The 14,934-nt window shown below is 33.8% G+C and overlaps 1 protein-coding gene across 1 annotated transcript in view; it reads right to left on the minus strand.

Moving 5' to 3' along the window:
• LOC145695145 (uncharacterized) overlaps window positions 1-14,934 on the minus strand; it is a 103,895-nt gene that overhangs the window by 22,348 nt on the left and 66,613 nt on the right. The window contains exons 12-15 of the mRNA XM_081772080.1: window positions 14,234-14,378; window positions 12,006-12,170; window positions 9,285-9,349; window positions 3,328-3,479 (exon numbers count right to left, since the gene is read on the minus strand). Coding sequence (XP_081628206.1) covers window positions 3,328-3,479; window positions 9,285-9,349; window positions 12,006-12,170; window positions 14,234-14,378 — 527 coding nt within the window. The remainder of the gene's footprint in view (window positions 1-3,327; window positions 3,480-9,284; window positions 9,350-12,005; window positions 12,171-14,233; window positions 14,379-14,934) is intronic.

Consider the following 14,934-nt stretch of genomic DNA (forward strand, 5'->3'; position numbering starts at 1 on the left):
GATCATTTACAACACGACACTATTGCTGTGTATAAATTTCAGACGCATTCTTAAGCTATCTGAAGAAAGTTTTGCTATCGGTCAAACATTTGATTTATTCCAGCGATGGGGCAGCTGCGCAATACAAAAACAAAAAGAATCTACTAAACCTCTGTAACACAAATCTGACTTTGGTCTTTCTACTGAGAGGATTATTTTTCGTCTGCTCATGGCAAAGGGCAGTGCGACGATGCGGATGGTACAGCGGTGGACACTTCTAAATGGTACACTTTAGCCGTAAATTTCCATATGGCTGTACCGTACAACCAAACGAGAAACGTCAAGAGATCTTCAAAGAAAATACACAAACCAGATCATGATTGCTCGAGATTTGTACGACTTTTGTAAAAAATAAATAAATAAATAAAAAATAAAATTTAAAAAAATCACAGGAATTAACTACATATTTGTGTCTACGGAAGCTGTACACGCTAATGCTCCTATCCTTAAGAGAAGGTTTGCCAAATGCAAACCAGTACCTTACATTAAGTCAAAACAGATTTGTACCACTTAGCACAAATACACTGCTATATTACAGAACATCAAATTGAAGAATATGAAGATGTACTGCTAACATCAATTCCCACGGAATTCCACTGTTCTTATTTTCACATCCAGGACTTTGTTGCGTTTATGATCACCACTGATGGCCAGTAGTTGTTGAAGATGTCAGTCGGAGCATAATGATTTGTACATTTTTTTTTTTTTTTTTTAAACCAGCAGGACCAAGAATATCATTTGTGAAGTTAATTGATGTATCCTGGGTGCCTGTCCCATGTTTTGCGAATATTTACATAACCGTCATCAGGTTATAGAAGTATTTTTTGCGGACGCTCTGTATACTTCGTAAAGACAGTAATTATTTTTCGATTTATACTTTATTCTGCAACGCAAATAAGTTATTTCTTCGATGGGAACTGTTTTTCTTCCCACGCAACAGGACAAAGAAGTCTTTATCGTTTATTCATATATATATATCTAAAACGTGATTTTGTGGTGAGAACATTTTAGTGAGCGACGAAGCTTCTCAGTGTTTCTCCCTGACTTATTAATATGTGAAGAGTATGTTCTATGGTTATTTGGAACTGAATTAAGTGTATCTTCCAATCATTTATGGAAACACTGCGATCTAAAGCAAACCACAGATGCCAGAACGACGCCAGCCACATCGCTTTACAAGTTCGTTATTTAAACGTTACCCAAGTTATCGCAATGTCTCGTGCGTCGTGACCAGTGGACTAAAATTAAAGTCAACTCTTTTTTATGTTCTATTTTCATGTACATACAGGTGATTTAACCTGAGTGCTTTTGAGAATGAACTGCCAACATTGATCAGTCGATCAGTGTAGCTCGTATCTCGAACCTCTGAGTTCGAGGAGTGTTATTCCATATATCGTAGCAGCAACTACATTCGTTGCGTCGGGCATTGCATTATATTCAGGAGCACAATTTATTAGCCAGTGAAGGACTTAGTTATGGCTAGCCCCAATCAGTGAAGTCCCAGGTTCACACACTTTGTGCATACTAATTATAAACGCGCCCTCCAACATTATCATTCCAGTTTGGAGATTACATATTTTTGCTGAAGGCTGATGTCAACTCTTAAGGATTCTTTTGGAGCAGCAACTATATTACTTCGTGGGACTATCCCGGCGACATTTCCCCAGTGCTAATCCCCCAAGTGCATTAATGATGTGAGAAAAGCATATCTAGTGGAATCATAATCATAATCTTTTCTACCAATATATAAGAGTGATAAAGGGCTATAGTGTAGTGAAAAAGCAAAGCGTGATTTTATTAATGAAAATAATTATACATATTCAGTGTTGAGTGTTGTGATTGTTTCCTTCTACGCCCTTTTTTATATAGTATTTTAATAAATAAGCATACTGTCATTTAATCCAGTGCGTTTTTGTTGTATGTATGAATAATGTTTGTATGCGTTGTGGTCTGGGTGACCGTTTGATCGTCCGTGAGGTTTCCGAGACGCAACACCTGAACCTCTAGACGCCTAATGCTCATCTCGTTATTGAGACCGGTGGGCAATTTAGAAATGATTCTGTAATCCTCTTTTGGAGATGTCCTTCAGCGTCTTACCCAGGTAAGTCCAGGTCTCCGGAAAACACTCATTGGCAGGACAACGGAGGACAGAGCACGGAAAGCGGTTACATGAAAAATGACGCCCGAACAGCGACCCGATACCTCACGATTACATAAATAAGTGGCACCCAAACAGCGACCCGATACCTGGGCGATTACATTTACATCTTTGGAACTGACAACTCCAACAGGGAGAAGCTATCAGAAAAACTGTGCAACGAAATTCCTCTATTACAAATGTAGCGTTATTAGATCATTGCATGTGTTTCTTAGGACCTGTTTATTATTATTATTATTATTATTATTATTATTATTATTATATATGCTTTGTTAGTAACACTATATTTTACTGTTCTAGTCATATTTAGTTCTAGTTTCACGCATTGTGCATGTTATAGCTCGGAGCAATAAATAGTATTGTTCTGTATTTTGATATTTTACACTTAACTTGCCAACATTGCAGTTTGTATGCCTGCCGATTCTAACAAACTTTTTTTTTTTTTTTTTTTTTTTTTGCTATAAGTACATTATGAACTAAAAGTCATATAGCGTAACTCAGAATTTTCACACTTACCTCATCGGAGTTAAAATGCAAACATTGGCAAAATTTCGTTTGTGGTAATATTTGATGACTTATAAATTCACACTTATTCATTTTTACGATCTCGTATTTCGTCCACCTGTATATTGTGTGGAGACAAATATGAAGGCTACATATGGGAGTTTTGGCTTAACTCCTTCCCAGAATTCTCAGTTTAAAGATGGTAATTTGAATGATCCTTGCTTAAAACTTTGTGCCATTTTTTGAGGCATTTGAAACCGGATGGTAAGAAGTTTTTAGCATTGTATTAGGTTAATTTATAACCTGTATGCAGGTGTTTCTCCCATATATCTATTCCTTTACATTTCCGAGATATTCTATTTCGTATGTTTCCTGATTTTCTCATGATTTATTAGACGCCATATTGGAAATATGACCACCGTGGACATACGGAATGGAATCCAATATTTCTAATCATACCATTGTGTTTACGAAACATATACCAGTATATGTGCAAATTATGAGAATTTTCAGAAATGGTCGTGAAACTACTTCCTTGCGATTTTCGGTGGAATGACCCAATATGAAAAAAAAAAGAAAAAGAAAGAAAGAAAAAGTAAGACAAAAAGAACAGAATGTTTACTTACGAATAATACTCCAATATATGTAATAATGGACGGTCCAAGGTGCATTATTGTAGTTATAATTACTTTGAAACGGTTAATATCACCCATGATTTTCACCAAACGAAGAACTCTCAATACGAGAAGAACTTCAAGCGTTATTCTACTATCTTTAGCTGAAAACAAGAAGAAATTTATATTATACTTTTGAAGTCTCAAAATTTTGTTAATAGATATGGCAAATTCAATACATATTTAATATCTTTGAGTGGTACTTTACATATACATATGTACAGAAATAAGATTTCAACTCCAAGAAATTTTAAAATTTTAGACGTTTTAACTTAACTGCTTGTATAGTGAATCAGCTAATTTTACATCATTTTTTAAGTGTGCTTTCATAGGATAATTGTAATATTTTGGTATTATCACAATATATGATATTCAAATACAGAGAAATGAAATCAGCCTTTCTGATTTCTATATTCCAAGGTTACAATACCAGATTTTTTTCAGAATTGTTGCTTCAGCATAAATTAGGTTTATATTACATTAGTAATCCAAATGGCGTACGCAGAATTTTATTAAGGAGGAGGAGTTGAAACATTCACTCTCATATCCTTTCAAATCACGCGTGATATATATCTTAACATAGCAAACATTTATTTTCCACGTCTTGCTGAAGGGAGGGGCTTAAAAACTCGAAACCATTGTGTACGCTACTGATAATTCAATATCTGTTAATGTTTACCAAATATGCTAATTGTAGCCGAGCAATCTTGGTATACATCACATAATTTGAACACCCTCAACTTATGTAGTCAAAGTAAACAACGGCACTAAAGTAAGGCATTAAATACAGGGTGGCCCAAAAGTATGTATATACCCCTGAATTGATGAAGTATAACATTCTAGCTTATAGGTTTATTTTCTGTGGCTGTTCCGAACTTAAGATATAAGTAAAAACATATTAAGAACAAATAATAAAGAAACTAAGTCCACCTGATGGATAACAATAAGAAATTATATAAAAAGCAATGAGTTGATCAGTACGGGACTGTATACCTACTTTTGGGCCACCTGTATTTCTACTATATTGTAGACTTCTTTGTACCAATTTCAATCATCCAATAACAGATTCAACAGAGTAACTAAAGTACGTAACTATCAAACATAGACGGAAGTTGATGCTAAACACAATATATGGTATACAGTCTGTATGTTTAGACTACTGATTGCTAATTGCACTATTTCCGTTCCATTCTTCAACAACTGCATTTCCCATCACCCGAATAACCTTAAAACTAACGAAACGAACACACACAGACACACAAAATCAAATAGAGATTAAAAAAAAAAAAAAAAAAAAACTTAACAAAGACTATCATTAGCACTACGATCCACGTTTTGATTTGGACTACATTTTCAAACTGCATGACATAGATTTGAAAACATATTAATATTTATCTATAAAACAAACATCTAATGATATATGATACATGTTTTGACAAAAGAGACACTGACCAAAGCTTAAAACTTTAATTTAATTTAAATTATAATTTGTAACTTAATTGGAAAGTGAACACGAAGACTTATAGGATGGGCTGAAGGCCTCGGTAAATAAGAAAAATAAATAAATAAATAAAAATAAAAAGTACAACAATGACTCTATATATGACTGTTAAAAGAATTTAAATTTTTTATAACAATGAATATATATATGACGGTTAAAGAATTTAAACTCTGTTATAACAACATTTATATATATGTCTGTATTTTCATTAATTTCGATCGTGTCTGAAGAAGGATATGCTAGATATCCGAAACAGTTAAAAATTATAATTTAAAATAAAGTAAAGTTTTAAGCTTTGGTCAGTGTCTCTTTTGTTAAAACAATTAATCCAAAGCCATGAATAGTCTTACTAATGATACATGTTATACACGAAATCATCCTGATAGCTACATGATACTAGTTGTACTTTAATTAAGTCACTACATTAATATATTAACAAAAAGAGAAGAAAAATTACGCCCGTGGTCTGGTAGGGAATTATGCCGAATTATTCCGTTTTCTCCTACACAATGGTGTGTACACACAACTTTGCGATTCAGCCTGATCTAATTTTACGACCAACGCCTAAAAAATAATTTTGAATCTAAATGTGCCAAGTTTACTATATATGAAATATAATTTTCATAATCTTTTCCAGGTAATCATTGAACGGCAATGAATCCAGGGAAATCTTTCACTGATCACAACTTCAATGGTGACAAAGTTGATGTAATATCTCCTCACGTCTTAAAACATAAATGTCTGAAGTTGGGAACAAATGACAAAATACTAAACGTTACGAGAACGAAACTATACGTAATTTTTTTTTTTAAAAAAATGTATATGATCTTGATATTATGGTTGTCATGGTATGAACTACAAACTTACGACAATAGCAATCACAATATATCGGCGTGTTCTCAAAATGGCGCCCACAGAAAACAGAATGCTATTCTACAAATCAAAATAGAGCGAAAATGTTATATAATGGTATAACCTTCGGGGTTTCCTTCAGTCGTTATGGAGAATAAAAAGAATTCATTACTACGTGGCAACGTCGTAAATTTCACTATGTGGTTAATTTAGTTCTGCTCTACGAATCCATCGACTGTTACAATAGATGGTGCTAGTGTCAACATCTATCGACTATAACTCCTATCCTTCTATAACTGCCATCTAGAAAGAATTGATATAACTGATGGATTGGTAGATCTACTTTATGATTGTTTATCTACGACGTTGTCACATAGTGCAATTCGCGTCTCCAGACGAGGATCCGAAAAGTATACACTTATATATATATTTCTTTATTTTGATTTTTAGGATAGTGCTCTGTAGTCCGTGGGCGCCATTTTGAGAACACCCGATATATATAAAATTACACTGACAAGCACAAACCAATAGCCTTCCTCTTCCTCGTTTCAGACCTATCCTTTTATTGATACCATCTGTTCACGTAAGAAGATATATTTAAAATAATGAAATCAATAATAGAGGAAATTAAGTAAGGTATCCTCTATTATTGATTTCAGGTAAAACACGGTGATTCTTTCTCAGTGTGCTAGCAAATAAGGAAGAAAAAGTTTACAACGCTAAACTGTTAAGAGACCATTAAAATGAACTGAAAAATTTTGTGCTTTACGCTCTTATGCAACACGAAGAACAGAAAACCTACTATTAAGGTGAATTTCTAACCACGACAGTAGTTTCAATTCAGTGCAGTCGTAGGGTACACAAACCATCATGCAAAGGCCAATCTTCACAGTTGAGACTGCGCCCCATCACACTATCTCGCTTCAAAGAGAATTCAATAAGAGGACCACACTACCAGACCTTGCTTCCGTCAAAATTAACCAGAAAATAGTAATGAGATTATGTTTTTTTCTATAATAATGTAAAAGTTATTTTTCTATCTCTGACCTGAAAAATCCGAAGATTCGTCGCCACAGAAACGTTCACCCCTTTTCACTCCGAAATATTTTCCTCGAAATTCCGTTGTCCATAACTATTAGCCCATGTTTATCTGTACGGATCAACGCGCAACTTTCACAAAATGGACGAAGATATTTTCACTTTAGAAGTCATCCATGTCAGTTGAAATGGCAAGATTCAGTGCGGAGTGAAGCACAGGTTTCTCGCCAGTACTTTTCTGTAATTTTCTCGCAGATTTCGTTCTTACTTAAAATGCGCCTAGATATTACCGTATTGCCTAGACAATAAGTACTATGCGAAAATTGTTGTTTGTTTACACTTAAGGTCCCTTTACAGAACCAAGATTATATGAAATGTAGAGCTACAATTTAAAGTGGAATGCGAACCACCGTATTGGGTTTAAATTTCAATGATCTCTCAGTGGAAATCGAACCCGCAATCAATGGTATAGGCTAGCGTCTTTAACACGCATGAAGAAATTTGAACTGCGAAAACTTAAAGTGCGCTTAAAATTCGTTTCCCCACAGAAACAATTAGTTTTTAACTTTTTTTTTTCGTATCCCACCTTCGTACATCACACAGAGAACTTCTGAACCTCAATTAATTAACTGAAAATTAATTGTATTTCAAAACGAAAGGTAGATAGTTTCTCTTTTGTTCATTAATAAGTACAAATCTTGAACATCAGAGAATCACTTACCACAATTTAATGATCAAAAATTTACATTTTATTGGTATGAAATGTGTAATCAAAATCTGAAATGCCTTTCCAATGTTAATTTACATACGTATAACTAAAGACAATACATTTAACAATAGAACTGCACAAGAAATGCAGTTTATAAAAGTTCTGAAATTTCAAGAATAGATTCGATGCCTGTCATAGAAAGAAATGTAGTTATTTATGTATGATTTAAGAAAATCACGCACAGAAAAACCACCGAAGAAGTTATATTTTCGTATAGTCTTTTATTTGTCCGTTTGAATTTAAAAGGTGCTGGTTACTTTCGGGACATTATGGTTACATTTCTGTTTATTTCTGTGGATATTATCAAGTACTGTATTTTCATTGATTTTGTGATTACTGTTTCAATACGTTAGTATTTCGTTTTTTTATATGCTGACAACATCAATCTCCTTACGCACTTTCAAATATATTCATTCGTGTTTCTTGCACTGATCGCTATCATCTCCTAGCATCTGTGTTGTTACGTTTTGGCCGAATTTTGACGCTTTTCTTCCTCGTGTGTGTGTGTAAAGAAAGGGAAAGGAAAGGATGTTCTTAATTTTACAACCTTGAAGTTTTAACAAGATAAAAGAGGACTATGTTTCCATTCGCGTTAGGTCAAAATGAGCTTTGAAACTTGTGTGATATTTTATTTATTTCTTTTAAAGAGCTTCAGTTGTTTTGGGAAGTTACGGACCCAACAGTCTCGAAGGACACATTAACAAATACATTGTGCTGGTGGAAGTGTTGACTGTTGACATCATTTGGGTGCTGCTTTGTGGTTACAAACTAATTTTTTGCTCAGTTAATTTACAAAAATGAAATGAAATCTTGAAGTTTTCCATCCCATGGTTATGCCTGTTAGGCTAAAGGAGACGGTGATGATGAGAAATGAATGAAATGGTGGAATGAAGAAAGTGGGAGAACCCCGAGAAAATTCACGCACACAGTGTTTGTCCACCACAAAGCTCACTTGGTGCGAGCTGGGATCAAACCGATGACCTCATGTACCAGAGGTGAACGCTCTACCACTGAGCCACCTCAGTTAATTTAGAGTTTAGCGTTCAGTTTAGCACCAAAGTTGTACGAGACGTGGATCTACAGCTTAATATAAAATCTGAATTAGATAACACCCTACTGGGAATCGCACCCGGGTTTCCTGTGTCGAAGGCACGTACAGTAACTATATAACCACAAGGGAATTCCTTGAGTCAGAGTTTCTTCAATCGTTCAAAGGAAAATATCCTAACAATATCAACAATTGAGATTGTTCAGTACTTAACTAATTTTCTTAAGCGAGTATTCTAAAGTGAATGTAATAAGTAAATGGGATAAGGAGTTCGAAAGACAGCTTTTTTCTTATATGCAAAATATTACATCTACTTGATTTTTATCACTAATTCATCAGCGCTTTCGTTATTCAAGAAATTAAGTATTGTAATCAAGAATGTTTTCAAACAAAATTTCAAATAAATAGAACTCTACAATTTGCTATAATTAAGTATACTATAATGTGCTATATTAATAATGGAATTATAAGTTTTCTCACAATCAATGACATTCTTCAGAAATTATGGGAAATTATTAGTAATTACAGGATAGTAAGTAGTAATTATAAGAAATTATTAGTTTACCTTAAAAATGTGAACCACATGCCCCTCGAAGTAATATGTACAAATCAAGAGTGCTACTTTGCATGCCTTAGAGACAGAACGGTGAGCCTTTAGTTAGCTTCAGAAGAGGACAGGCAATTGGAGTCTGTTTACTCACCATTATTTTGTATTACTTCTATCACAGCTACTAACAGAGCTGAACCAATTACTACAAAGTCAAATCTAGAAAGAAGAAATTAAATGTAACAATTCAATATAAGATTTAATGTAAACTACTTGAAAAGCTGTTCTCTAAATAAACCCAAAAATACTCATCTTGCTCTTCTCTGGTAGGGACTGATTAAGAATCACGAATAATCAAACTTTCGCGGCCTCAGACGTTTAGTACGGTTACGACGAATGGGAATTAATTATACACACAGTAACACAATATAAAAGTCTTAAGGCATCTTGAATATCTCTGTACAGGTTTCCCCCCTCTGTGTAGAATTCTTTAGCAATTGCGCTTCTTCTTTTGTGATTGGTAACTATAGTGTAGGTGCCAATGATGTTATTCAAATTCCTGTCCTGGGTGCCTACGCCGGAGTTTAATTTTGGTTGCTTCGTTCGATTGAAAATAATATCGTATACCTATCTATCTATGGGCGATGAAGGTTTTTTTGATAACTTACAACTTTCAATTCAGTAACTTCTTTTTTTCTTATCTGTGTCAACACTACTGCCAGCAAACATTCGACAATAAGTATCAGGATGGAGAAGAGCAAGCTAGGTACCTAATTAACTAGGATCTACATCCAGCAATGTAATTACAATATTACATTGACCAAAACTTTCATTCGATTTTAAAATCAAATGAACACTATAAGAATTCAAAACACACACATACTTCCAGAACATCATAAACTGTAAAATTGCAAGTAACTCATTTCTGTGCCCAGGAACTGTAACAGTGACTTCTAATATCGATCTCAACTCGTCGCATCATTATTAAGATTATTTAATTTTTAAGTGAATTTCGTTTATGCCATTTAAATACAACAGAGCCAAAGGTGACCGCAAGCTGGTAAAATATAGTAATCAACTTTCCGAAACAACATATAGCAAAACAAGTTGATATATTTTGGCAAATATTTGTCTACATTTACAAAAAACTATATATTATTACTATTATACTATCACTAACTAGTTCTATCGCCTATGGAACCCCGAGGTTCAATTCATAAACTCTCCATTCATTTCTGTCTTACTATTATATTATATATTAAAAAAATACTGTAATACATAATCAACACAAGCAAATGAATATTTAGGGATATGTAAATCCTAGTCTACTGTATTTACCGAACATCTACAAACCTTAATACTTTCACTGGCCTTCTAACAGCAGTGAAATACCATTATATGTATATGTCTAATTCTGTTAGCATTCTCGCTTTTGGTGCGGGAGATTCGAGTTTGATTCTCAGTGCGGGTACGTGCTGTTCGGATTCCATTAAACTGTTAGGTTTATGGATATCTCGGTGTTGAAAAGGGTTGATAACTCCAACCAACGAATAGTAGCAATGGGTTATTATTGTTAACCCACTGTTATCTTGAGGACACATTTATGCACAAAGATATTTTTGTAATCCTTTTTCTCTGTTGGAAGTTTTTTTTTTTTTTTTTTTTTTTAATCACATGTTTGCTTGCTTAGGGGTAAATTATGATCGTTACCATAGTAAGGACGCTAAAATGACATGAATCTTTTACAGTCTTATGGATCCATTTTATGCTACAAAACTGAATATAAGTTACAGTCTCAAAGATTACAATATTTTAAGTGCATTCAAGTAAATCAAACACATCTTAAATTACTAATTTTGCATCCACCTTACTGTATATTATCATTAAAGATCGGTAGCTGTAGCAAAATAAAACATCAAAAATGGCGGGAAAAATGACAAAAATAAATTTCAAAAATGGCAGTTTATACTGCAAAAGTGAATCTATTTATTGTACTTTATGTCACCAATTTACCAAAAAATTGCATTAAATGCGTTAATTTACATTAAGAATTGTAAGCAGCACTAATTAATAAGCATGCCTTTCAGAGTATTAGTAACTAGAGCCCATCAAAACGAAGAAAGAAAGAAAGAAAATTCAAATTACAGAAATATTAATATCATTTATCATAAACTGCAGAGAAAATACGCTAATGAATATCGCAGTCAAAAAATTCGATTAAAAAAAAAAAAGAAAGAAAGGAAGGAAGAACTCAATTATATTAAATAACCCTACCTGTCACTTGAAAAACAAGTCATGCCATACAGCACATAGTTCACTTCTGACTGCAAGCATAAGTATTTTTTTTTTTTAAACTTTATCCACACACACTAGTTATTTCATCTGTCCGTTAAGATATGATGTTGAAAATAGCCCCTCAATATCAATCAATGTGACAGGATCATATTGGAAGCACGTCTTAACCTTGGGTATTCATAGCAACAACAGAAATATATTCTGCCCTTTCAATATATTTAAGTTTCTCAACAATGATTAATCCTCTCGGGTGAGGTGCGTTTGAATGCTATATCTCGCAGGCGAGCTTCCTTCCACGATAACGGAGAGCAATTTGATTTGTATTTCCGATACTAAAATGAATAAAACTTTAAGAAGCAACCGTAAAATAGAAAATATGGTCATAATGATCACATTAAGTGACATTTATTTACGATTTCTTGTAGAAATTGAACTTACGGCATTTTGTCACAAGTGCCGCTCTTTAATTATCACATACAATATTTTCTTTACGAAATAAACTCAATAACGTGTACAAACACGACCAAATAAATAAACTAAATTAAAAGAAAATCCTTGCCCAAATTTTCATCATACTTACACATTCCAAAATCTTTTAAAAAATTCTATAATTCCGAAAGTATACATTTTCAAGATAATTTCTATACTGAATACTATAAGGAAAAACCATTCTGCCATGTTGTAATCCAATGCAATAAACACAGCATTAAGGACAATTATTGCGTCAAACAGAAAACGAAAATACCTGCAAAGAAATTAAAATTTTGTCAGTGCTGTTTATCTGAAGATAATAATAAAATACTTTCACAATAGACAGAACTCTGAAAGTGTATGCTTCTCATGAACTACCTGAATAATAATAAAATTAAAGTTTCTTTTCACAATATAGGATTATATTCTTCTCTTGTAAAAAGTAGCACAACTGACGTCCAAAATTATAACTAACTAATCGGTTTTTATTTTGCTGAAATTTTAATGCTATCCTTAAATTTCAACCTACGTATCTCCAACACTAGTGAACTCTGAGCTTTCTAAATCCGAGATTCTATTCGACACTTCAATCTGGTATTCCCCTCTCACCTGATCCCCCTCTTATTTCTTTAAATTAAACTCCTCTGTTGTCAGGTATTGATTATTTTCTTGTTTTCAACAATAATCTTTCTCTTATAATCACTGCTATCAAGTACTGGTCAGTATCATAGTCGGCTCCTCTAGACGAACGAATCAATTATGCTAGACCGTCCTTGATCTACTAAAACGTGATAAACTTGATTTCATATATATATCTGGCAAGGTCCAAGTATATGTATGATTGCCATGGTGAACCTGGTGGTCGCGATATGGGAATTTTGAACTCTTCACGATAAGGTTTATCAATCTTGCAAAGTACAGAGTTTAACACCATTGTCATTATTCTCCTTATGCAGTCTTTCGTTCCCTGTAACCGGTTTGAAAATATCCTCTCATCTTATCCTTGGATTGAAATCCTTTAATAGAATTTTCATTGAGGGGGGAGTTGGTCAATTACATGTTCTACTTCTTCGTAAAAGATGTCTTTTAAATCGTTCTTCTTATCTTCTGGTGGGCCATGTAGATTTAGAACAATATTGCACCACCGACCCTAGAGAGTAATAAAAGAAAGTCTATCATTAACAAATTCAACATGTTTAATTGCTGATATTCGTTTGTATTCCTAGCTGGTGATTTTTATTTTTTCGTAAAATTTCCAGCCTGTGCCGCTCTCTTTCTTTCCCATCTAACTTTCTGAACTCCTACGAGGTCATTCTATATTTCCCTAACTTACTTATTATGGATTTTAATGCGCTTGTCCTATAAAGACTTCTTATATTCCACGTTCCAAATCTCATGTCTATTTTACTTTGCTGAGGTCATACTAAGTTATCAGTCTAGGAGTAAGTGTTCTAGTATTTTCTCTCGACAGTGATTTCTGAAGGGAAGAAAACTGGCCTCACCAGAAGAAAGAACCCATCCATCATACTGTCCATCTATCTAGTTGAACGATTGATATACAAATGCTGGTGTTATATGTGCGGGCTACATCCGTCAAAATGTCTAGAATTTTATGTGCTTCCACGTGAAGCCACGGTAACTCAACTATGTAGGGATGAGGAACTTCGATTGTCATTTTATAACTTCGTACATGAGAGTTGAGGGATTTATTTTCCAATATAATGCCCATTCCCATAAAGAACTTTAGATGACCGTTAACTGGAATAAGAATGGAATGTACAGCACTGTCAAATAACTTTAATCCTATCTAGACTTTTGTCTTTACAATGTTAAAATCGACCTGGATACTAATAGAGTTCATTTTTATCCTTATTGAATGATTCGTGCTTTGCTGCTGTCAGTGACAATATTCCTATTAATCCCCTATTAATCCTTGATACTAGGTGTTTTGTGCATCCTTAAGATTGGTCAGTTCGTTAGTCAGGTTAACCAAACAATCTTTTCTCTGTAAAAGAGTCCCAAGGGTCTCTTGGTTTGGCGGTTTTCGATGAGTAATTGACGTACTAATTTAATTACACAAACAATGATATTTGTGCACCAGCATTTGTTGATTTTTATTCTACTTTATGGTGCCCACCTATTCGTTAATTATTTACCAGTAGATTTACTGAATTAGAAAAAGGAGATCCTCACCCACAGACATTCTCTCTCTTTCCTACTCTGAGCATTCTACGAACCGAAAACTATGTTCTTATTTAATGCTTTGAAATATTGTGTGTTGCAAACATCTGTATAAGTTTTATGCATACAACAACCCATTTTTTAAGAAATACTTACTTGTGTTTAACGCAGCTCTGAATATATTTTGATGGTAAGGAGTTGTATATTGTCGGCATAGCAGTTTGGCATGCAATGGTTCGATCCTTAACTTCCGAGATCTCCACATTTAATAGATCAGCTAGTTGCAAAAATTCGGAATGACCTATAAGAAGTTTATGAAAATTATACATACAATTAAGAACAAAATGAAATACATTTGCTCAATATTCGTAAAATTTGTACTCCGAGTGATAGAAATGGTAACCTTAATCATAGATGCTTCACGACAGTTTGTCACTTTCATCATTACGAATCCTTTAAGGATCAGAAGAATCACATAAGAAGAATCAGAAGTAGACGGAAAACAACAGGAAGAAAATAGAAACGTGAAATGCTTTCAATTGGGCACCGTGCTGCAATGCAACACTGGTCTAGTAACATTATCAGGTGACCTTGCATTCCAATATGCACCCACTTGGACGTCTCTCACACTTTTCTCTGGTTTTTAATTTCTTTTAATACCACTTCTCCTTTTCACCGATGAAGTGATTCTGCCGAAAGTACCTATAGATTTTTTTCCCAAGTGTGAGTCATAAGGTTCCTCCGTCTTATACTTTTCCGTAAGTTTTACGTTATTCGGGATGTTTACATTAGACTTTTTCATTTCCCCCGTAAAATGATTTCTTCCTTTTTTTTTTAAAGAAATCAAAGAAATGATA

The sequence above is a fragment of the Thermobia domestica genome, chromosome 9 (assembly GCF_964235325.1).
Source record: "Thermobia domestica chromosome 9, izTheDome1.hap1.1, whole genome shotgun sequence".
NCBI lineage: Eukaryota > Metazoa > Arthropoda > Insecta > Zygentoma > Lepismatidae > Thermobia > Thermobia domestica.